This window comes from Amblyraja radiata, chromosome X, assembly GCF_010909765.2.
Source record: "Amblyraja radiata isolate CabotCenter1 chromosome X, sAmbRad1.1.pri, whole genome shotgun sequence".
NCBI lineage: Eukaryota > Metazoa > Chordata > Chondrichthyes > Rajiformes > Rajidae > Amblyraja > Amblyraja radiata.
This window is the reverse complement of record NC_045999.1, coordinates 2,811,693-2,836,458: the sequence shown is the minus strand read 5'-3', so window position 1 is coordinate 2,836,458 and position 24,766 is coordinate 2,811,693. Positions and strand designations below refer to the sequence as shown.

The following is a 24,766-nucleotide window of genomic DNA, read 5'->3' as shown; positions in this document are numbered from 1 at the left end:
TGTTTTTGTTGTTCTAGTTGTCTACGCTGTGGAGAGTAACCCAGCACAGGAACAGGCCCTTCGGCCCACAGTACCCATGCCAAACCACAATGCCATCTTAAACTCATCTCTGTTTTTCACATGGTACACAAAAAAGCTGGAGAAACTCAGCGGGTGCGGCAGCATCTATGGAGCGAAGGAAATAGGCAACGTTTCGGGCCGAAACCCTGAAGGAAATAGGCAACGTTATTGTGGGAGAGAGATCCATTCTCTCTTTTGCCATTAGTATTGTAAGATATGGCATCAACACAAGGCTTCACCTACTATTCCTGATTAATGCCACATTCAGTCATAGAGTGATACAGCGTGGAAACAAACCCTTCGGCCCAACTTGCCCACACCGGCCAACATGTCCCAGCTACACTAGTCCCACCTGACCAGGTTTGGATTGGTCCATATCCCTCCATACCTGTCCTATCCATGTACCTGTCTAACTGTTTCTTAAAGTCTGAAGAAGGGTTTCGGCACGAAACGTTGCCTATTTCCTTTGGGTTTCGTCCCGAAACGTTGCCTATTTCCTTCGCTCCATAGATGCTGCTGCACCCGCTGAGTTTCTCCAGCTTTTTTGTGTACCTCCGATTTTCCAGCATCTGCAATTCCTTCTTAAACACTCTGTTTTTCACATGATCAATATAACTTCATTCCCTGCGTGACCATTTGCCCATCTCAAGGGCCTCTTCAACTCATCTCCTCTGCATGTATGTGATCCATATCCATTCTCTGCCACAGAAGACAGTGGAGGCCAATTCACTGGAGGTTTTCAAGTTAGACATAGCTCTTAAGGCTAACGTAATCAAGATATATGGGGAGAAAGCAGGAATGGGATACTGATTTTGGATGATCAGCCATGATCATATTGAATGACAGTGCTGGCTCGAAGGGCCGAATGGCCTACTCCTGCTTGTATCTTCTAAGTTTCTGTGTCCTATCCAACCCTTCTCTGCAATATCAATGTAAAATGTAATATCTATGTAAAAAATTACCTAGCCTCTTCTCACCTTAAAGTCTTTGATGTTTCCATCCTGTAGAAACATAGAAAATAGGTGCAGGAGTAGGCCATTCGGCCCTTCGAGCCTGCACTGCCATTCAATATGATCATGGCTGATCATCCAAAATCAGTATCCCATTCCTGCTTTCTCCCCATATACCTGTATCTTGATTACGTTAGCCTTAAGAGCTACAGTGGTTTGCAAAAGTATTCATACCCCTTGAACTTTTCCACATTTTGTCACGTTACAACCACAAACGTAAATGTATTTTATTGGGATTTTATGTGATAGACCAACACAAAGTGGCGCATAATTGTGAAGTGGAAGGAAAATGATACATGGTTTTCAAATTTTTTTACAAACAAAAAACTGAAAAGTGTGGCATGCGAAAGTATTCAGCCCCCTTTACTCTGATACCCCTAAATAAAATCCAGTGCAACTAATTAGTAAATAGAGTCCACTTGTGTGTAATCTAATCTTAGTATAAATACAGCTGTTCTGTGAAGGCCTCAGAGGTTTGTTAGAGAACATTAGTGAACAAACAGCATCATGAAGCCCAAGGAACACACCAGACAGGTCAGGGATAAAGTTGTGGAGAAGTTTAAAGCAGGGTTAGGTTATAAAAAAATATCCCAAGCTTTGAACATCTCACGGAGCACTGTTCAATCCATCATCCGAAAATGGAAAGAGTATGGCACAACTGCAAACCTACCAAGACATGGCCGTCCACCTAAACTGACAGGCCGGGCAAGGAGAGCATTGATCAGAGAAGCAGCCAAGAGGCCCATGGTAACTCTGGAGGAGCTGCAGAGATCCACAGCTCAGGTGGGAGAATCTGTCCACAGGACAACTATTAGTCATTAGACAACTAATAGAATGGGCAAAAATGTCAGTCTCTAGATGTGCAAAGCTGGTAGAGACATACCCCAAAAGACTTGCAGCTGTAATTGCAGCGAAAGGTGGTTCTGCAAAGTATTGACTCAGGGGGGCTGAATACTTTTGCACGCCACACTTTTCAGTTTTTTATTTGTAAAAAAATTTGAAAACCATGTATCATTTTCCTTCCACTTCACAATTATGCGCCACTTTGTGTTGGTCTATCACATAAAATCCCAATAAAATATATTTACGTTTGTGGTTGTAACGTGACAAAATGTGGAAAAGTTCAAGGGGTATGAATACTTTTGCAAGCCACTGTATATCTAACTCTTGAAAACCAACTCTTGATCATCCAACTCAGTATCCTGTACCTGCCTTCTCTCCATACCCCCTGATCCCTTTAGCCACAAGGGCCACATCTAACTCACTCTTAAATATAGCCAATGAACTGGCCTCAACTACCTTCTGTGGCAGAGAATTCCACAGATTCACCACTCTCTGTGTGAAAAATGTTTTCCTCATCTCGGACCTAAAAGATTTCCCCCTTATCCTTAAACTGTGAGTAAAAAAGGTTATGGCTGTAAATGCCTCTTATAATCTTATACTGAAAGCATAATGTCCAATGCTCCTGAGAATATACTCCAAATGTTTCAAACCTCTCCTTCTAGCCAGTACCCTGATGGGGAGAAGGCAGGAGAATGTTCTTGAGAGGGAAAGATAGATCATCCATGATTGAATGGCAGAATAGACTTGATGGGCCGAATGGCCTAATGCCCATCCACTCCCTACATCTCCACGTCCTTGGGATGTTGGGGTAAGCTGGAGGAAACTCACCTGGTCACAGGGAGAATGTGCATCGATCGGATAGACAGCACCCAAGGTCAGGATTGAACCCGGGACTCTGGTGCAGTTAGGGAGTGGCTCTACCAGCAGCGACTGTCCCAGCCCCTTCCTGTGTACGTTGAAGATAGACACAAAATGCTGAAATAACTCAGCGGGTGCAGCAGCATCTATGGAGCGAAGGAAATAGGCAACGCTTCGGGTCGAAACCCTTCTAGGTTTTGACCCGAAACGTTGCCTATTTCCTTCAGGGTTTCGACCCGAAACGTTGCCTATTTCCTTCAGGGTTTCGTCCCGAAACATTGCCTATTTCCTTCGCTCCATAGATGCTGCTGCACCCGCTGAGTTTCTCCAGCATTTTTGTGCAGCATCTCTGAGGACTACCACAGTTCAAAGCGGCAAGAATTGCCCAAGAATTGCTTCCAAAGATGAAATATGCTGTGATTTTCTTCATTCTTAAAAGCAAGTGCTTAGTTTCGAAACTTAGATTTTACACCGAGCATTTCTCAGGTCAGAACAACAACTGAATTGCAGGGTGGCGCAGAGGTAGAGTTCCCGCCTCACAGCGCCAGAGTCCCAGGTTCAATCCCGACTACAGGTGCTGTCTTGTACGGAGTTTGTACGTTCTTCTCGTGACCAGTGTGGGTTTTCTCCGGGTGCTCCAGTTTCCTCCCACACTCCAAAGACGTACAGGTTTGTAGGTTAATTGGCTTGGTATAACTTGTAAATTGTCCCTAGTGCAGGATAGTGTTCATTTGTGGGGATCGCTGGTCAGAGTGGACTCTGATACCATTGGAAGCAGTAACTGGGCAACTCAAAATACAGCATTTTGCTGGAATAACTCAGCGGGACAGGCAGCATCTTTGTTTATCCTAAGATGCTGCCTGTCCCGCTGAGTTACTCCAGCATTTTGTGTCTATCTTCGGTGTAAACCAGCATCTGCAGTTCCTTCCTTCACAACTCCAAATATAATCATATTCAGTCATAATTGTGCAAAATATTTATTTTTCATACATATAATTTAATGAAACTGATGACATTTTCTTGTCAAACATACACAATACAGTCATACAAAAAAGCACATTCTATATATATATATTTAAATATATATACATGTATCATAACACCATTACAGCACTGATGCATGGTTTGAGATAAACGATGTTTGATTTCTCTTTTGTTCTGGCTTTAAAAACCTTTCCTGCTGAAAATATTTATAAAGAATTCTTGCGAAAGCCCAGGGAAGGAAGGTTGGGAAATGATTGAGGTGGGTCTCAGATCTGTGGAGGGCATCTTTTAGATCGTTCTGTCGGTACTCTGCAAAGTTTGGCTGGTTTAAACCTGAGTGCCAATGACACGCATAATCTCCTTCTGGATTTTGGGGTCCTGAGTATTGATGTTGGCATCACCAACTTGTCCGTCTTCATACCTGCAAGCGACAATGCCAGGTTAGTCACCGGGAGATGGAATGTTAATTCTATGAGCTTGGAGCGCGTGACAATTTTCGAAAGTCCAAGCCGAGCAACAAGTAGAAAAATTGTTCAAGACACACACACACACACACACACACACAAAATGCTAGAGAAGGAATAGGTGACATTTCGGGTCGAGTCCTTTCTTCATAAGGGTATCGACCCAAAACATCACCTATTCCTTTTCTTCAGAGATGCTGCCTGACCCGCTGAGTTAAGGGCTTGTCCGGGGTGGAAGATTACAATCTTCACGTGGTCCGCCCTGTTTCGACGAATGCAATCAACCCGGCGTGCACAATCAAATAAGATCAAATAGAACAAGTTGTCCCACAACTTTAGGCTGTGCACGCCATACGCAAGAAGAAGAAGAAGGGCCTGTCCCACTTTCATGACCTCTGCCGAGTTTGCCCTTGACTCATACTCGCAGCATGGTCGTCACGAGGTCATAGGAGGTTGTAGGAGGTCGTAGGTAGGACGATACTCACACAAAAAAGAAACGAGTGCAGACGTGGTCCGAGACAGGGCAGACCCAAATGTTCCCGTGTTTCTGGAGGTCTTTTGAAGTTATAACTACGGAAAAATAACATTAAAAAAAGAGAGAGAAGTTGAAAGGACAGGATTTCATCAACAATTTGTAACTTGATCTTGCATCGACATCACTGGGAGTTTTTACAGCCAGATGATTCTCATTGGCCAACCATTTCGGTCTGTATTGCTACAGGTCCACCACGAACGATTTTCCGCTCCCCTCGGTTCCAGAGCCTTCCTGGATTCTCCGTTTCGCCGGAACAACAGAGGTCACGGCCTTAGGGTCCGAGATACCGACAACCAAAGTCGGCCTTGGGGTCGGATTCCGGCAGGGCCAGAGTTCCAGACCCCCGGCCTCAGGGGGGGCAAATTCGATCCATCGATCGGCGCGGAAATCTCGATGAGGTCGGGATCGACCTCATCGAGATTTCCGCGCCGATCGGTGCCACATTTTCGGTGGAACCTCCGGTGGGGGGGGGGGGGGTTTCTCTGTATGGAAGTGGGGGGAGGGGGGCGGTCAGATCACCAGTTGCCAGAAGATCAGTGATGGACCAGTATTGAAATGGTTGGGTTGAGGTAAAATTGCAGAGTTTGGCATATGGATACAGTTCCTTGTTCACAGTATCCAGTGTTATATGGAACAAGCTGCTGGATGAGTTAGTTGAGGCTGGGACTATCCCAACGCTTAAGAAACAGTTAAGACAGGTTTGGAGGGAACAGATGGACCACTGCAGGAGAGGGAAGGATTGGATCACCACCCTGCTGGAAACCACTGACAGAAATAAAAACCATTCCTCAAATCAGAAACTTCAGGTTTCCAGGATAAACCTGCTCCGCAGATTTGTGGAGGCCAAGCCAATGGATATTTCCAAGGCAGAGGTGGACAGATTCTTGATTAGTACGGGTGTCAGGGGTTATGGGGAGAAGGCAGGAGAATGGGGTTAGGAGGGAGAGATAGATCAGCCATGATTGAATGTCGGAGTAGGCTCGATGGGTTGAATGGCCCAATTCTGCTCCTGTGACCTAATGAAGTTGTGAAGATTGGATCCTAGTAATCCAAACCAGATAAATAAAATAAATCACTCGTTCATAGAAACATAGAAAATAGGTGCAGGCGTAGGCCATTCGGCCCTTCGAGCCTGCACCACCATTCGATATGATCATGGCTGATCATCCAACTCAGTATCCCATCCCTGCCTTCTCTCCATACCCCCTGATCCCTTTAGCCACAAGGCCACATCTAACTCCCTCTTAAATATAGCCAATGAATTGGCCTCAACTACCTTCTGTGGCAGAGAATTCCACAGATTCACCACTCTCTGTGTGAAAAATGTTTTTCTCATCTAAAAGATTTCCCCCTTATCCTTAAACTGTGATCCCTTGTTCTGGAACATAGAAAATAGGTGCAGGAATAGGCCATTCTACCCTTCGAGCCATTCAATATGATCATGGCTGATCATCCAGAATCAGTAGGTAGATAAAAATGCTGGAGAAACTCAGCGGGTGAGGCAGCATCTATGGAGCGAAGGAAATAGGCAACGTTTCGTCCCGAAACGTTGCCTATTTCCTTCGCTCCATAGATGCTGCCTCACCCGCTGAGTTTCTCCAGCATTTTTATCTACCTTCGATTTTCCAACATTTGCAGTTAGAAACATAGAAACATAGAAATTAGGTGCAGGAGTAGGCCATTCGGCCCTTCGAGCCTGCACCGCCATTCAATATGATCATGGCTGATCATCCAACTCAGTATCCCGTACCTGCCGTCTCTCCATACCCTCTGATCCCCTTAGCCACAAGGGCCACATCTAACTCCCTCTTAAATATAGCCAATGAACTGGCCTCGACTACCCTCTGTGGCAGGGAGTTCCAGAGATTCACCACTCTCTGTGTGAAAAAAGTTCTTCTCATCTCGGTTTTAAAGGATTTCCCCCTTATCCTTAAGCTGTGACCCCTTGTCCTGGACTTCCCCAACATTGGGAGCAATCTTCCTGCATCTAGCCTGTCCAACCCCTTAAGAATTTTGTAAGTTTCTATAAGATCCCCTCTCAATCTCCTAAATTCTAGAGAGTATAAACCAAGTCTATCCAGTCTTTCTTCATAAGACAGTCCTGACATCCCAGGAATCAGTCTGGTGAACCTTCTCTGCACTCCCTCTATGGCAATAATGTCCTTCCTCAGATTTGGACACCAAAACTGTACGCAATACTCCAGGTGTGGTCTCACCAAGACCCTGTACAACTGCAGTAGAACCTCCCTGCTCCTGTACTCAAATCCTTTTGCTATGAAAGCTAACATACCATTCGCTTTCTTCACTGCCTGCTGCACCTGCATCCCACTTTCAATGACTGGTGTACCATGACACCCAGGTCTCGCTGCATCTCCCCTTTTCCTAGTCGGCCACCATTTAGATAATAGTCTGCTTTCCTGTTTTTGCCACCAAAATGGATAACCTCACATTTATCCAAATTATACTGCATATGCCAAACATTTGCCCACTCACCCAGCCTATCCAAGTCACCTTGCAGTCTCCTAGCATCCTCCTCACAGCTAACACTGCCCCCCAGCTTAGTGTCATCCGCAAACTTGGAGATATTGCCTTCAATTCCCTCATCCAGATCATTAATATATATTGTAAATAGCTGGGGTCCCAGCACTGAGCCTTGCGGTACCCCACTAGTCACTGCCTGCCATTGTGAAAAGGACCCGTTTACTCCTACTCTTTGCTTCCTGTTTGCCAGCCAGTTCTCTATCCACATCAATACTGAACCCCCAATGCCGTGTGCTTTAAGTTTGTAAACTAATCTCTTATGTGGGACCTTGTCGAAAGCCTTCTGGAAGTCCAGATACTCCACATCCACTGGTTCTCCCCTATCCACGCTACTAGTTACATCCTCGAAAAATTCTATAAGATTCGTCAGACATGATTTACCTTTTGTAAATCCATGCTGACTTTGTCCAATGATTTCACCACTTTCCAAATGTGCTGCTATCCCATCTTTAATAACTGACTCTAGTAGTTTCCCCACTACCGATGTTAGACTAACTGGTCTGTAATTCCCCGTTTTCTCTCTCCCTCCCTTCTTAAAAAGTGGGGTTACGTTTGCTACCCGCCAATCCTCAGGAACAGAATCTAAAGAGTTTTGAAAGATTGTTACTAATGCATCCACTATTTCTGGAGCTACTTCCTTAAGTACTCTGGGATGCAGCCTATCTGGCCCTGGGGATTTATCGGCCTTTAATCCATTTAATTTACCCAACACCACTTCCCGGCTAACCCGGATTTCACTCAATTCCTCCAACTCCTTTGACCCGCGGTCCCCTGCTATTTCCGGCAGATTATTTATGTCTTCCTTAGTGAAGACGGAACCAAAGTAGTTATTCAATTGGTCCGCCATATCCTTGTTCCCCATGATCAACTCACCTGTTTCTGACTGCAAGGGACCTACATTTGTTTTAACTAATCTCTTTCTTTTCACATATCTATAAAAACTTTTGCAGTTAGTTTTTATGTTCCCTGCCAGTTTTCTTTCATAATCTATTTTTCCTTTCCTAATTAAGCCCTTTGTCCTCCTCTGCTGGTCTCTGAATTTCTCCCAGTCCTGGCTAATTTGTACGCATCATCCTTCGCTTTGATACTATCCCTGATTTCCCTTGTTATCCACGGATGCACTACCTTCCCTGATTTATTCTTTTGCCAAACTGGGATGAACAATTTTTGTAGTTCATCCAATGTTCCTTCTTAAACATCGAGAATCAGTACCCCGTTCCTGCTTTCTCCCCGTATCCCTTGATTCCGTGTTCACTAGATTCCTTGCTCACAGTATCCATGCTTGGTGAATAAATAGGCTAGTACAGGTATAGGTTATTTAACAAATGTAAAAAATAGCGCTGGCAATCCTCTCCGAGCTGTGGAGAATGCAAAGGAGATTCCTACCTTCACAAAGTGCTATACAATTCAAGTTTCGACTCTGTAAGAATCTGGATTGAATGGGTCTTGTCTGTAGAAGAAAAAAATGGATATTAGTCTTCTGAAAGCAGGAGAAATGGGTGAATTATACCGCCCAGGAGGCCGAGAACCGACGGAACTCATTTTCTGTTTCAGTGTACATGTATATTTTATGTGATGAAGAATAAATAGATTTTTGATGGAAAGTTGTGGCTAATATAGGTCACAACTTCACTCTGTGTAATCGTAGTTACATGTGCATGAACGCACACACAACCATACATGCACACACCTGCACAAGCACACGCCCTTTTATACATGCATGTTCACACACTCCCAGACACACATTAACACAATATAGCTAGAGGGTGTCTTTCTCTCTCTCACACACACACACACAAGACACACACACACACACACACACACACACAGACACACACACACACAAACACACACACACATACACACACACACACACACACACACACACACACACACAAACACACACACACACAAACACACACACAAAGACACACACACACTCAAACACACACATACACGCACAGCACACAGACACACACACACACACACTCACGACACACACACGCACAAACACACACACACAGAGACACACACACGCACAAACACACACACACAAGACACACACACACGCACGCACACACGACACACACACACACACATTCTTTCAATTATAGCAGTAAATTACATCATCATCGGCGGTCACTCGAAACGAGTCTCACTGTCCCCTCACGTGACTGTGCCTGTGCGTGACTTTGTTTAACGTGGGGAGACTGGTGCACAGACACAGACAGCCACCCCACACACGGTCCTTGACAGATCTGGGTCAGGATCCAGTGGCATGGAGTCCAAGGCGACCGGAGACCCTTTTCTGCTGCAGCCTTCATCCGCCTTCCCTGCCGTTGTGACGCTCCACTACGGTCAGCCATCGTCCTCCGCCTGTTCCACCGTTAAGGTCTTGGTTGGATTGCTCTTTGTCAGAGACCAGACCTCCCCCTCGACCTCACCGCCATGGGTGGCCCTACCAGGAGCATAGCTCCAGACGGCATCGCTCTCAGGATCTCAGGACCACACAAGCTTCTCCACCACGACAAGGGGACAATCCAGTAAATTATAAGCACAATGGGGACCTGGTGTGGAGGGAGGGGGGGAGTTTGTACCATTGTAAGCGCCCTTTACATGGCGGCTATTTGCATACCTTGGGCATGCAGGCAAAGAATTTTACTGTGCAGTGTCACGTTCAAGTCAATTTCAATACAAAGGGTGACAGAGGCGGCAGGCACAGATGGTGGGAAGGAAGTGGGCTACTAATACCTGGGGAATCGTGTTCATCCTGTTGTAGCGAAGTACCAACTCGTCCTTGGACGGCATGCGATGTTGCCCTTTGCCCATTCCTGCAAAAAGCAAACGCTCCTTCAGTCTTCCACCTCGCAATCGACACCATGGCCAGCTATTTATTACATGTACACCAAATGCTGGAGTAGCTCAGCGGGACAGGCAGCATCTCTGGAGAGAAGGAGTGGGTGCATTTTCGGGTAGAGACTGAAAAAGTGTCTCAGGCTTTGTCTCGTTATTCAAAAACGAACTTGTTTTATTTCTTGCCTGTTGAAAGGTTCTCTCTCCGTAGATACCACCTGCCCTGCTGAGTATTTCCAGCATCATTGATTTTTTAAATATATATATACCTTTGCCAGTGTCCCCTTTTATATACCCTTTCATATTTGTCTACCTGCTGGATTCATAGACAGTTTCTTCCCAGCTGTTATCAGGCAACTGAACCATCCCACAACCAACAAGAGAGTAGTCCTCAACTATCTACCTCATTGGAGTATCTTTCATTGGACTTTCCCTTGCACTAAATGTTATTCACATTTTACCCTTTAAGATGTATCTTGTACACCAGTGGCGGACTGGGTCTAAAAATATTGGTTGCCAGGAGACAAAGGGGGCCCACTTGCCATCGGGCAAGCTGACACCCTGGCCAGTCCGACACTGTTCTACACTGTGGATGACTCGATTATAATCATGTATAATCATGTAATAAACCCTCTCCAAGACAGACAGACGTGAAGCTCACCGTTTGACCGGTTTTTACAAAATGTTAAATGGTCAGCTCGACATAGACTACAAGACCTACACCAAACCCAAACCAATTAGGAGCAGACGAGGGCATTCGATCCAATTTGTGATCCCAGCTCCAAAGACAGATGTGTACAGCAATTCGTTCTTCCCCCGCACAATGAAAGCATGGAATAATCTCCACCCAACTATAGTTACCCAACCAGATGCAACTAAATTTAAAGTAGCACTTTCTTCCCAATAACCCTTTCTGGCTTAAGCCCTCCCTTCACCACTTCCAGTTTAAATTCCATTTGGAATATTTTGGAGGACCAAGAAACCAAGAACCAAGATGTATAGTCTCTCTGCAGACTAGTTAGCACGCAACAACAACATTTTTCACTGTACCCCGGTTCACGTGACAATAAACTAAACTAACTACATTGCAGTGGCCAGAGCGAGGGCAAACAGAAAGATCACTTACCTGAGTAACCGAATGAAATGCTGGAGATGGGGCTGAGATAGATGCCTTTGCCATAGGCTGCACCGTGCAGCTTGTAAGAGACAGCAGTGTGATCGTTACGACTACAGGTGAGCAAATACTTGAACTGTAACCAAAGGCTTCAATACATCACAATATTTACATGGAGACCAGACTGCACCATGTACCAACGTTGCACTGGCTGAATATCCCACATGGAGTTGTGAGGAGAAAGTGGCAGAGAGGCAGAGATAGAGAGAGATAGAGAGATAGAGAGATAGGTAGAGAGAGAGAGAGATAGGGAGAGAGGTAGAGAGATAGAGAGATAGATAGAGATAGAGATAGAGAGATAGAGAGAGAGAGAGAGATAGGGGGAGGTAGAGAGAGGAGGATAGGGAGAGATGATAGGAGAGAGAGATAGAGAGATAGGAGAGTAGAGAGGAGCGAGAGGAGAGGAGAGGGGAGAGGGGTGGTAGAGAGAAGATGAGATGAGAGAGGGGATAGAGAGATAGAGGAGGGAGAGAGAGAGAGAGAGAGAGAGAGAGAGAGGAGAGAGAGGGGAGCAGAGAGAGAGGGAGACGGGAGAGAGGCGAGGAGGGATGGAGAGACGGGGAGGGAGGAGGAGAGAGAGGAGAGATGGCGAGAGGGAGAGGGAGAGGAGAGGAGAGGGAAGAGGGAGAGGAGAGGGAGGAGGGAGAGAGAGGAGAGGGAGAGGGATGAGGAGAGAGGAGCGAGGGAGAGGGAGGAGAGAGGAGAGGAGACGAGAGAGATGAGAGAGAGAGAGAGAGAAGAGAAGAGATGAGAGAGAGAGAGAGAGAGAGAGAGAGAGAGAGAGGGGGAGAGGGAGGAGAGGGGGGAGGGAGAGGGAGGGGGGGAGAGGGGGAGGGGGGGGGGGAGGGGGAGGGGGAGGGAGAGGGGGAGGGAGAGAGAGGGAGAGAGAGGGAGAGAGGGAGAGAGGGAGAGAGGTAGAGAGGGGGAGAGGGAGAGAGGGAGAGAGGGAGAGAGGGAGAGAGGGAGAGATGGAGATAGAGAGAGGGAGAGAGAGAGAGATGCAGCAAGGAAACAGGTCCAAGTCCACACTGACTGTCAAGCATTCATTGACACTAATCAGGTTTAGTTTAGTTTAGACATACAGCACAGAAACAGGCCCTTCGGCCCACCGAGTCCGCACCGACCAGCGATCCCCGCACACTAACACAATCCTACACATACTAGGGACAATTTACACTTACACCAAGCCAACTAAGCTACAAACCTCGACACATTTGGAGTGTGGGAGGAGACAGGAGCACCCGGAGAGAATCGGGCAAGTCACGGGGAGAAGGTCCAGACTCTGTACGGACAGATGGGTTTAATCCATCATTAAACCAATCCAACTTTATCCTCTCTGTATTCTTATCAACTCTGCCCAGATTCTACCACACGGCTACACGCAAGAGGCAATTTAACGAGGGCCAATCAACCCACAAACCTTTGGGATGTGGGAGTAAACCGGAGCACCCAGAGGAAACCCACGAGGTCACAGGGAGAACGTGCAAACTCCATGCAGGCAGCACCCGAGGTCGGGATCAAACCCGGGTCTCTGTGGCTGTGAGGCAGCTTACAACCCAGCGATATGAATATTGATTTCTCTAACTTGCTTTCCCGTCCCTCCCCCATCCTAGTTCTCCCACGGGTTTCACTGTCCTCCTGATTACGTTTACTGTTTTTATGCCTCGTTGTCACCTTCCCCTCAGCCAACAATACTCTCTTGCATATTTCCTTGACCATCGTCTGCTTTGATCTGTCCTTTTCACACCTTGTGTTTTTCGTACTTTCCTATCTCTAGTTTCCCTCTCCCCTGACTCTCAGTCTGAAGAAGGGTCTCGACCCGAAACGTCGCCATTCCTTCTCTCCAGAGATGCTGCCTGTCCCGCTGAGTTACTCCAGCATTTAGTGTAGATCTTCCCTCGTTACACTACTGTCCCCCCGAAAACAACCAAAGTCTATCTCTTTGTGATGCCTTGGTGAATTCCTTTGGCAACTGCACCATCCTTTTCAACCCCATTTTCCTTATAAGGCAGGAAACTGTGAAACACACTGAGAAAACGATCCATGATATTCTTAACGCATTTGCCCAGAGATTGACGTTGCGAGCGGTCCCATTCGTAAGAGAATACCTACTTGTAATTTAGTGTAAGATGCGTTGACCAGGCCATTCCTCAGAATCGAATGCCAGTTCTCAATATGTGAGCCGCTGAGAAAGAGGGAAGATTGAGACAAATATTAGCAGAGAATATTATTAGAGAGTAGCTTTAACCGTGCAAGAAAGGAATATCATTAATTGAAGATAGATACAAAACGCTGGAGTAACTCAGCGGGACAGGCGGCAACTCTGGAGAGAAGGAATGGGTGACATTGCAGGTTGTGACTCTTCTTCAGACTGAGAGTCCGGGGAGAGGGAGACACAGAGATATGGAAGGGTGTGGTGTGAAAATGAGACATCAATAGAGACGAAGGTCAAGGAAAATGTAGAATAGATCATAAGATAAGATAAGATAAGATAACCTTTAATGTCATTCAGACCGAAGTCTGAACGAAATTGAAGCAGTCATACATACAATACAATACAATAAAAAACAACAATAAACACATATTAACATCCACCACAGTGAGTCCACCCAGCATCTCCTCACTGTGATGGAGGCAAAAGTCTTAGGTCTCCAGTCTCTTCCCTCCTCTTCTCCCTCTGCGCTGAGGCGATACCCCCCGGGCGATGTTAAAAACCTGTCCCGCGGCTCAAACACCGTGGCCCGGGGTGGTCGAAGCTGCCGCCCACCAGTCCTGCTGACGCAGCCGCTGGCCCGCGGCCGAACCCCGGACTCAGGCCACCACCGCCAGAACACCGTCCATTGTTTTATACACTGTATTACTCTTTGACTGTGACTCAATGGCAGAGATGGATGACTTACTGAAAGGCGAAGGTGCTTCCGTAGAGTTTCTTGGCTGTGCGGAAGCGAGCCTCCTTGGCGGGCGGGCTGCTCAGCAGGAGAAACTGATGTGATGTGTGCATGAATTTTAACTGCTGTGAAGATAAAAGACATGGCAGGTTCACAAAGTCATGGCAGCTTGGACCTCCCCCCCCCTTGCCCCCTCCCCAACTACAGCCAAACACTCCACAATAACCTGCCACTGAAACACCCCTTTTAATATTCATTTACATTACATTGTAATGAGGAGCAACGGTGGCGCAGCGGTAGAGTTGCTGCCTCACAGCGCCAGAGACCCGGGTTCGATCCCGACTGAGGGTGCTGTCTCTACGGAGTTTGTACGTTCTCCCTGTGACTTTTCTCCAAGGTTTTTGGTTTCCTCCCAGAAGACTGCAAAGACCGATATGTAAAATTGTCCTTGGTGTGTATAGCGTGGCGTTAATGTGCGGGGATCGCTGGTCAGCGCGGACCCCTTGGGTCGAAGGCCTGTTTCTCTAAAATAAAATAAACTAAAAATCACAGCAATATCTATTGGTCATCCTTAATTGCCCTTCAATATGAGGGCGACCTAACTCCTTGAAGAACAGGAACAGAATTCCCACAGTGCTAAGGGCGGGCGGACAGAGTTCCAAGACTCAGTGACAAATGGCGAAACGACGACATGTTTCCGAGATGTATTTTGGGACGTGGGATGAAACAGGTACATCTGGTGGGAAACCAAAGGGTCTCAGGAAGAACGTGCAAACCCCACTCAGACAGCACCGAAGAACAGGCTTGAACCTGGGTCTCTTGATAAATCAGGTAGCTTTGCTCGCTACGACACTGCGCCTCCTTAGGTTTCATCATTCCACCATCCATTGTATCGTGATTTCATGCAGAATAATTTAAATCTCTCACTTAAGCCCCTGTCCCGCTGTACGAGGAGTTCTCCCGAGTTTTCCCCTGATTCGAACTCGGAGAATGTCCGTAGCGGGTCCGTAGGTGTTCGTGGATGTCTAGTAGCGGTTCGTACGAGTAAAAAGTAACTTTTTTTTTCATCACGAGTATTTATTTTACTTGTGGACATTTTTCAGTGTTGAAAACACGTCACGAGTTTACCGGATTTCCTAACGTTACTCGTACGAGCCGCTACGGGACATCCACGAACTCCTACGGACATTCTCCGAGTTCGAATCAGGGGAAAACTCGGGAGAACTCCTGATTTACCTCGTACAGTGGGACAGGCCCTTTAACAATGCAAAGCCACAGCTGAATGGCACCCAAACGCACGCCGGTCGATTCAACGGAATGAAACCACTTACTCTGCTGAGCGGCAGCTTCACAATATGGGATCTGTTGCTTGAGATTATCCTTGGAAATAAAGATGAAAAGCTCTGTTATAGTTCGGCACAGTTGCCCAGTCGCGCATCTCTCCCTCCCTGCCCCTCTCTCCCTCCCTACCGCTCGTTCACCAGTTAAAGTCAACAGAGTCGTACTCGTAGAACGTACTTTGAATAACAGCGCCAAAAATGGCGGTGCCCACACGCACAAAGAATTTCACCGTGAAGTTGCACATGTGACCAAAAGAAACACCATTGAAACACTGAATTGTCGTAAGCGCAAGTGGAGTGTTATGACATCAAGGTTCAAGGTGAAGGGGAAAAGGTTCAATTTTTCTCACAAAGGGTGGTGGGTGTATGGAACAAGCTGCCAGAGGAGGTAGTTGAGGCAGGGGCGATCCCAACGTTTAAGAAACAGTGAGACAGGTACATGGATAGGACAGGTTTGGAGGGATATGGGACCAAACGCGGGCAGGTGGGACTAGTGTAGCTGGGGCATGTTGGCCGGTGTGGGTAAGTTGGGCCGAAGGGCCTGTTTCTATGCTGTATCACTCTATGACTCTGTGATATGGGTAGCTACAGAAAGTGGATGTTTCTGACTTAGAGAAAACGCCCTCAGGAGAGTTGTCAGGATCAGAATCCTTACATCACCCAAAGACTACTTGTACATATATCCTTGCTGGCAGTAACTATTCTTGCCCCATTTTAATGATTAAAAGCAACCTGTTAACATGTCCCATCCAATGCACCTCATCCGTACATCCTGTGCAGGGATCTACAGTGCATCTGAATCCATTCATTTCCTTTCATTTCATGCTGGAAAGGTATTATGCATTTGGATATGCAGGGAATGGAAGGATAAGGGCTATATGCAGGTAGGTAAGTGATGGTCGTGGAATCATGTTCGGCACAGACATTATAGGCCAGAGGTCATGGTTAGATTAGAGTAGAGATACAGCATGGAAACAGGCCCTTCGACCCACCAGGTCTGTGCCAGCCAGCGATCGATCACTCATGCACAACACACGAGGGGCAATCTTCAGAGGCCAATTAGCCTAGAAACCATGGAATGTGGGAGGAAACCAGAGAAAACCCACATGGTTACAGTGGGAAAAGTACAAACTGCATACAGACAGCACCGGTAGTCAGGATTGAACCCACATCTCTGGTGCTGTAGCAGAAACTCTACCACTGCGCCAATGTGCCTCCATGTTCTATGATCTACACTACCGATACCACTCAAAGCTTTAACCCTATTGTCAACAACCGATAGTTTGCACTTTAAACAGCGCATGAATTATGAATAAATATAATTTATAATTATAAATATATATATATATAATTACACAATATCAAAGAAACATAATGAGATGAGTACCATTGCAACAATGGGTGAGCCAAAGAATCCAGCTTGTCCATTTGCTTTTTAATTTCCAGGTACGATCCCTGCAATAGATAAGAAACAAGTGAAAGGGTTTTTTCCCAGGTTGTTGAGAAAACGTCGTATTTCTGTCTTAATTTGAAAGAATGAAATTCAAGATTCAAGATTCAAGAGAGTTTATTGTCATGTGTCCCTGATAAGACAATGCAATTCTTGCTTTGCTTCAGCACAACAGAAGATAGTAGGCGGGAATTCATGAAATCAGAAGGCAACAGAAGGGTTGGCTCATCCAACCCATTGTCCTTCCTCCGTGCTAAACCAACCTGAGTTTCCCTGATTATAGAAATAAGCAACTGCAGATGCTGGTCTACACAAATGGGCACAAAGTCAGGTCGGGGGGGGAGTTCCCCCCGCCACGGGTACCATGTAATCCCGTGCTACCCGCTCCATGGTCGGATAGTCGGTGACTAAACCGTCTCCCCCACCTGGTTTTCCAGGTGAGGAGGGGGCTGTGGACCCCCAGCAGGACCAAAAACAAGACCTGTTAAAGGGCGGATGAGCTCCTAGTGAGCCAACGGCCATCCACACACTTCAGTAGAAGTTGCGATCACTGTCGTACGCAGCATTGTAAGGTAGCGTGCCCGTTGATGTTGTCAATGATGATGATGATGATGACACAAAGTGGAAAACATGGATAGGTGACGATTTGAGTTGGGATCCTCCTTCCTGACCCAGAACGTCACCTATCTATGTTCTCCAGAGAAGCTGCCTGACCCGCTGAGTTACTCCAGCACTCTGTGAAACGTCACCTATCCATGTTCTCCAGAGATGCTGCCTGACCCGCTGAGATACTCCAGCATTCTGTGAAACGTCACCTATCCATGTCCTCCAGAGATGCTGCCTGACCCGCTGAGATACTCCAGCACTCTGTGAAATGTCACCTATCCACGTTCTCCACAGATGCTGCCTGACCCGCTGAGTTACTCCAACATAGTGTGTTCATCTTCAGTGTAAACCAGCATCTGCAGTTCATTTGTTCATGAAAGAACTGCAGATGCTAGTAAAATCGAAGGTCGACACAAAATGCTGGAGTAACTCAGCGAGTCAGGCAGCATCTATGGAGAGTGGGAATTTCGGATCGAGACTTTCTCTCCATAGATGCTGCCTCACCCGCTGAGTTACTCCAGCATTTTGTGTCTATCTGCAGTTCCTTCCTACACTCAAAACATGAAGCTGCAGCAGAGGTTGAAAATCTAACAACTTAATTAAGCCTGACATTTGCCTGTCGTCATAGCCAGGTCAGCAACAGTTAGCAACACTATAGCACCATGTGCTGGAGACATACCTGTGTCATTTCTCTAATCGACATTACACTATCCAAGGCTTTTTGCAGTCGCTCGTAGTTCTTCTTCTAAGAAAGAGAAGAGGAAAATAATAAGCTACATTGATAATGGATTAAATTGCCAAGATCCAAGGTGGGGAGAGATTCCTTCTCACAGGATAGAGTCACTGTGCTCTGAATAAAAGGATGTGCCTGTAGAATGGAAATGAGGAGTAATTTATTTGGCCAGAGGGTGGTGAATCTGTGGAATTCATTGCCACAGACGGCTAAGGAGACCAAGTCATTGGGTGTTTTTAAACTAGAGATTATCACGTTCTTGGTTGGTAAAGGTGTCAAAGTTTACGGGGAGAAGGCAGGAGTTGAGAGAGAAGATAGATCAGCCATGTTTAAATGGCGGAGTAGACTCGATGAGCCGAATGGCCTAATTCTGCTCCTGGAAAGTAACATTAGCATTCATGATGGTGGCATTTAAGAGACATGTGGAAAGTTTAGATTATGTGAAGGCAAATAAGAGTTGGTCTAGGCTTCATATTCAGCACAGACATTGAGGGCTGAAGGGTTTGTTCCTGCGCTGAACCTTTGTTTAGGAAAGAACTGCAGATGCTGCTTCAAATCATAGACACAAAATGCTGGAGTAACTCAGCAGGACATGCAGCATCTCTGGACAGAAGGAATAGGTGACGTTTCAGGTCGAGACACTTCTTCAGTCTGAAACGTCACGCATTCCTTCTCTCCAGAGATGCTGCCTGTCCCGCTGAGCTACTCCAGCTTTTTGTGTCTGTGCTGTTGTTTGTTCTATATACTATTTTCTTTCAATGTCTTACCTTGGGATTGAACGCGAGGGTCTTGGGATCACTGGGGTCCACGACAGAAGGGTAAGGCTCAAAGATGATGCTTTTTCTCGGGGACTCCAGAGCAGCTCGACACATGGCCACCAGCAGGTCCACCACCTGAAAACAAACGTCCTTGAGATAGTGTTCAAAAGGGAACTGCAGATGCGGGAATATCGAAGGTACACAAAATTGCTGGGGAAACTCAGCGGGTGCAGCAGCATCTATGGAGCGAAGGAAATAGGCGACGTTTCGGGCCGAAACCCTTCTTCAGACTGGGGGAGATAGTTCTTGAGATAGTTCTTTGAGGAGCATTCCCGACTGTGACATCAAACTTGGATGCCAAGATTCATGGCTTCAGATGCTTCCATCCAAGTTCAAGTTCAGGTTCAAGTGAGTTTATTGTCATGTGTCCCTGATAGGACAATGAAATTCTTGCTTTGCTTCAGCACAACAGAACATAGTAGGCATTGACTACAGAACAGATCAGTGTGTCTATACACCATTATATAAATATATACACACATGAATAAATAAACTGATAAAGTGCAAATAAACAGATAATGGGCTATTAATGTTCAGAGTTTTGTTTGAGTTGAGTTTAATAGCCTGATGGCTGTGGGGAAGTAGCTATTCCTGAACCTGGACGTTGCAGTCTTCAGGCTCCTGTACCTTCTACCTGAAGGTAGCGGGGAGATGAGTGTGTGGCCAGGATGGTGTGGGTCCTTGATGATGCTGCCAGCCTTTTTGAGGCAGCGACTGCGATAGATCCCCTCGATGGAAGATCCCCCTCATTATGTGAAGGAATGTGTTCCACCAGTGATGTGACTTAGGAAGTATGGTTAGGCTGTAGGAAGCAAGAAGTCCATTTTAAGTGAAGAGGGGAGGGGGATAGACAATTGGCCAGACTTTAAAAACTCAGCTGGGATCCAAGAAAGAAGAGGATCAGAGATTGGGTGTTGTGAAACCCTGTAAAGATTTGTATGTCGGAACAAGGACAGCATACTGGAGCATCGGTAGAGTTGCTGCCTCACAGCACTAGAGACCCGGGTTCAATCCTGACTACGGGCACTGTCTGTACAGAGTTTGTACATTCTCCCTGTGAACGTGTGGACTTTCTCCGGGTGCTCCGGTTTCATTCCACACTGCAAAGGCGTACAGGTTTGTAGGTTAATTGGCTTCTGTGGGACTGTGTTGTTGTCTGGTCACTTGGATAGAAGAGCAGTGTATGTACATGGGCTTAGATGTGAGAGACTCCATAGATGGTGGATGGAAGTAACTAGGCTCAGAGACAGACAGCAAATGTTTATGGCCGACCGTCCCTGGGACCCTGATCATCTTTGGCTTAGACGTGAAACGACACCAGAGGTCTCCCCCCCCCCCCCCCATCCACTCCGCTTTACCCACCTCTGCTCCTGTGGCCACCTCTTCCGCTGCTCCAGACATCACTCCCAGTGTGTAGAATGAGAAAACACAGAGTTCCCGTGTGCACACAGCAGGCTGGGTGGTAGCGGAGGGAAGAACAAAAATGGTCAGGTCTACCACTAGAGGCCAATCTATTATAGCCATCAGGAAGCAGTGTCACAGAGTGCCGCGGAGAACAGTCTCGTCTTTTCGCTGATTTGTTGCATGCAAACAAAAAGCTTTTCACTGTACATCGGTATACGTGGCAATAATAAACCAAACCAAACTACTCAGTAAGTCCAGGAGGTGATTGAGTCGGGCAAGAAACATTTGAGACGTGAAGATAGACACAAAATGTGGAGTAACTCAGCGGGACAGGCAGCATCGCTGGAGAGAGGAATGGGTGATGTTTCGGGTCGAGACCCTTCTTCAGACTGAGAGGGAGACACAGCGATACAGAATGTAAGGTGTGAAAACAGGACATCAAAGGGGACGAGACATGTAGTGTAGGAATGCTAGTTTAAATCGAAGTTAGGCACAAAATGCTGGAGTAATTCGGCGGGACAGGCAGCATCTCTGGAGAGAAGGAAAAGGTGACGTTTCAGGTCGAGACCTTTCTTGAGGCTCAATAGGTGAGGTTTCAGGTCGAGACCCTTCTTCAGACTCAATCTCTACTCTATGTCTGCCATGCCGCAAAGACCAACTTAATGACACTTACCTTCAGCATTGAGCCATTCTGAAAGACATGTTGTTCATCACATACAACGCAGTATTCGTTCAAAGTGGGGATCCTTTGCTCTGCATACTTTATAGTCTGAACACAAACGTGAAGATATAAATGAATCTCCATGTAATCAAGAGAATTCTTCATGATACTCAAGTCAACATTGTCAACATGCATCAAATTGTCATAATAGATGAGGGGGGGGGGGGGGGAAGAGAACACTATTCATTTGGATAGACACAAAGTGCTGGAGTAACTCAGTGGTTTAGGCTGCCTGACTATAGAGTCATAGAGAGATCACCCCTCACCTTTCCATGCACCCATAGTTAAACCTTAAGCCCATGTCCTCTGGTTCTCGATTCCCCTACTCATGGCAAGAGTCATTGTGCGTCCAACCGATCTATTCCTCTCCTGATTTTGTACACCTCTATGATATCACCCCTCATCCTCCTGCGCTCCTAGAGTTCTAGCCTGCTCAACCTCTCTCAGGCCCGCTCAGGCCCTCGGGTCCTGGCAACATCCTTGTACATTTTCTCTGCACCCTTTCCAGCTTGACAACATCTTTCCGATAACATGGTGCCCAGAACTGAACACAATGCTCTAAATGCGGCCTCACCAACATATTTTGTAATTGCAACATGGCCTCCCAACCTCTCTACTCAATATTCTGACTACCACACTCACCAGAGGCCTTCCATTCACTGTGTAGGTAGGTCCTGCCCATGTTAGTCTACTCTCTCCTGACTCTCAATCCGAAGAAGGGCCTCGACCCAAAACGTCACCCATTCCTTCTCTCCAGAGACGCTGCCTGTCCCGCTGAGTTACTCCAGCATTTTGTGTCTATAATGAGTTTAATTCAGTTTAAACTGTTTCCTTGAACTTACCTGTACGAGAAAGCCATACTCTAACGTTGGAATGTTCTTACAATGACTCCCAGTCTGTGAATAAATTGCGCAAGAAACAGAATTATTGAATGATAAATGAATACTCGTCTCAGTGAATGGCGGTGCTGGCTCAAAGGGCCGAATGGCCTACTCCCGCACCTATTGTCTATTGAATCAGACGCAATGAGACACAAACAACACAGACAATCTCAGGGGTTTAGTTTGGTTTATTTTGGAGAGACAGCGCGGAAACAGGCCCTACAACGATCCCTGTACATTATCACTATCCCTTACACACGAGGGACAATTTACACAAAGCAAACCTGTACGTCTTTGGAGTGTGGGAGGAAACTGAAGATCTCGAAGAAAACCCACAACATACAAACTCCGTACAGACAGCAACCAAAGCCGGGATCGAACCCGGTTTTCTGGAGCTGCAAGCACTGTAAGGCAAAACTCTACCGCTGCACCACCATGCCACCATTTTGTTTTCTTTCTCATTTTGTTTTCTAATTATGTAGCATTGTACTAACGTCTTGTGTTTCTTTGTTTGCAGTCTCTTTATTTTCGCTGTCTTGTATTAATTTACTATTAATTTACGTCTAACTTAAGTTTCTGTGTTTAAGAAGGAACTGCAGATGTTGGAAAATCGAAGGTAGACAAAAATGCTGGAGAAACTCAGCGGGTGAGGCAGCATCTATGGAGCGAAGGAATAGGTGACGTTTCGTCCCAGACAGAATGTTGTCTACCTTTGATTTTCCAGCATCTGCAGTTCCTTCTTGAACATGTAACCTGGGGTCATTGGGTGTTTCGGGTCTTTCAACATCAGACACCCTCACCCAGGCGACCCAGCTGTGGTTGATCAGACCACGACTTGTGTTCAGGTGGCATTCGCTCCTCCCCATGGATCTTCTCTCCTGATCATCCAAAGCATCCAAAATCATCAGCACTCCCCTTCCATCAATAGAATCACTCCATCACAAACGGTCTGTGTCAAGGGTGAAGAAAATCATCTCTGATCCCTCCCACCCAGCTCACCACATCTTCCACCTGCTGCCATCAGGAAGGCGCTACAGCTCACTGTCAGCCAAGACATCTCGATTTAAAAACAGTTTTTACCCACACGCAATCCGAATTCTGAACACACTATGATAACAGCACATATCCTCCCCATGCATGTACTGTAAATTGTATAATGTTGTGTTTTTTATGTTATGTTTGACGGGAATCAGCCTACCTTGTAACATCCTGTACTGAACCTGAATTCCACCAGCTTGACTGTGTGGTCATTAAATAATCTAATCTAATCTAATCTAGAGCCATCTCGAGGCCTTCTCCGCTGCCTCTGTGGTGTTCTTGATGGCTCTTCTCCTCTCCATTCCGTTGATGCCCAGTGCACTCAAGGCTTCGTACAGCAAGCGACGCACAAGGTGCTGGGATACTGGAAAAACGTCTTCCTGAATGGGAGGTGCTCCTGGTGTCCGGGCGGGCGGGCGAGGAGAGGGGAGGGACGTCGGTCCGCGGGCCGATTTGATCGAAGGCGAGGGGGGAAGGTCCTGGGGCTTCCCTGGATCGGGAGCCGCTCCATTAGACCGAGCTCGTGGGCCGAGTGGACTTTGGACTTTTGGAAATGGTGCCAAAACATGTATAAATATGCAAAAATAATTCCACTGTACAAATGCACATGCGACCAAATAAAGCACCATCGTTAACCTGGCAGATTAACAGAGTTTTACTCTACTGCAGGTCATTTAGACAATAGACAATGGACAATAGGTGCAGGAGTAGGCTATTCGGCCCTTCGAGCCAGCACCGCATTCAATGGCTGATCATAGAAACATAGAAAATAGGTGCAAGAGTAGGCCATTCGGCCCTTCGAGCCTGCACCGCCATTCGATATGATCATGGCTGATCATCCAACTCAGTATCCCATCCCTGCCTTCTCTCCATACCCCCTGATCCCTTTAGCCACAAGGGCCACATCTAACTCCCTCTTAAATATAGCCAATGAACTGTGTGGCCTCAACCACCTTCTGTGGCAGAGAATTCCACAGATTCACCACTCTCTGTGTAAAAAATGATTTTCTCATCTCGGTCCTAGAAGACTTCCCTCTTATCCTTAAACTGTGTGACCCCTTGTTCTGGACTTCCCCAACATCGGGAGCAATCTTCCTGCATCTAGCCTGTCCAACCCCTTAAGAATTTTGTAAGTTTCTATAAGATCCCCCCTCAATCTTCTAAATTCTAGCGGGTACAAGCCGAGTCTATCCAGTCTTTCTTCATATGAAAGTCCTGCCATCCCAGGAATCAGTCTGGTGAAGTCTCATCTTCTTACACACAGTTCTTCCCCAATCAGTACCCCGTTTACTCTTACTTGATTTGCAGAGGGGTATCCAAAGAGCTCAGGCTTGGGGGTCTTCATAGTGCAAGAGATGGAACGGTTAATAATACGATTGACCCGGAGATCGGGAACCCCAAGTTTACTCTTTAGTACAGAATCCTGTATGAGAGGAAAGCTTGGAGATCTGCAAAGAGAAATAGACTTTAGTTTAGTTTATTACTAATTTCACGAGCTTACATTGAAAAGCTTTTTGTTGCGAGCTATCCAGTCAATAGCGATAGACTATGGCGATAGATGTGGC

The 24,766-nt window shown here is 46.5% G+C and overlaps 1 protein-coding gene across 1 annotated transcript in view; it reads right to left on the bottom strand.

Moving 5' to 3' along the window:
• Positions 1 to 3,732: 3,732 nt before the first annotated feature.
• The window catches only part of parp6 (poly(ADP-ribose) polymerase family member 6), a 78,572-nt gene continuing 57,538 nt past the window's right edge, over positions 3,733 to 24,766 (bottom strand). Inside the window, exons 13-27 of the mRNA XM_033014798.1 lie at positions 24,499 to 24,649; positions 22,125 to 22,178; positions 21,235 to 21,330; positions 20,520 to 20,612; positions 19,107 to 19,232; positions 18,286 to 18,351; positions 16,938 to 17,005; positions 15,542 to 15,590; positions 14,223 to 14,335; positions 13,435 to 13,507; positions 11,275 to 11,344; positions 10,047 to 10,126; positions 8,682 to 8,745; positions 4,705 to 4,789; positions 3,733 to 4,176 (exon numbers count right to left, since the gene is read on the bottom strand). Of these exons, the coding sequence (XP_032870689.1) occupies positions 4,083 to 4,176; positions 4,705 to 4,789; positions 8,682 to 8,745; positions 10,047 to 10,126; positions 11,275 to 11,344; positions 13,435 to 13,507; positions 14,223 to 14,335; positions 15,542 to 15,590; positions 16,938 to 17,005; positions 18,286 to 18,351; positions 19,107 to 19,232; positions 20,520 to 20,612; positions 21,235 to 21,330; positions 22,125 to 22,178; positions 24,499 to 24,649 (1,282 nt within the window). The 3' untranslated portion in view covers positions 3,733 to 4,082. The remainder of the gene's footprint in view (positions 4,177 to 4,704; positions 4,790 to 8,681; positions 8,746 to 10,046; positions 10,127 to 11,274; positions 11,345 to 13,434; positions 13,508 to 14,222; positions 14,336 to 15,541; positions 15,591 to 16,937; positions 17,006 to 18,285; positions 18,352 to 19,106; positions 19,233 to 20,519; positions 20,613 to 21,234; positions 21,331 to 22,124; positions 22,179 to 24,498; positions 24,650 to 24,766) is intronic.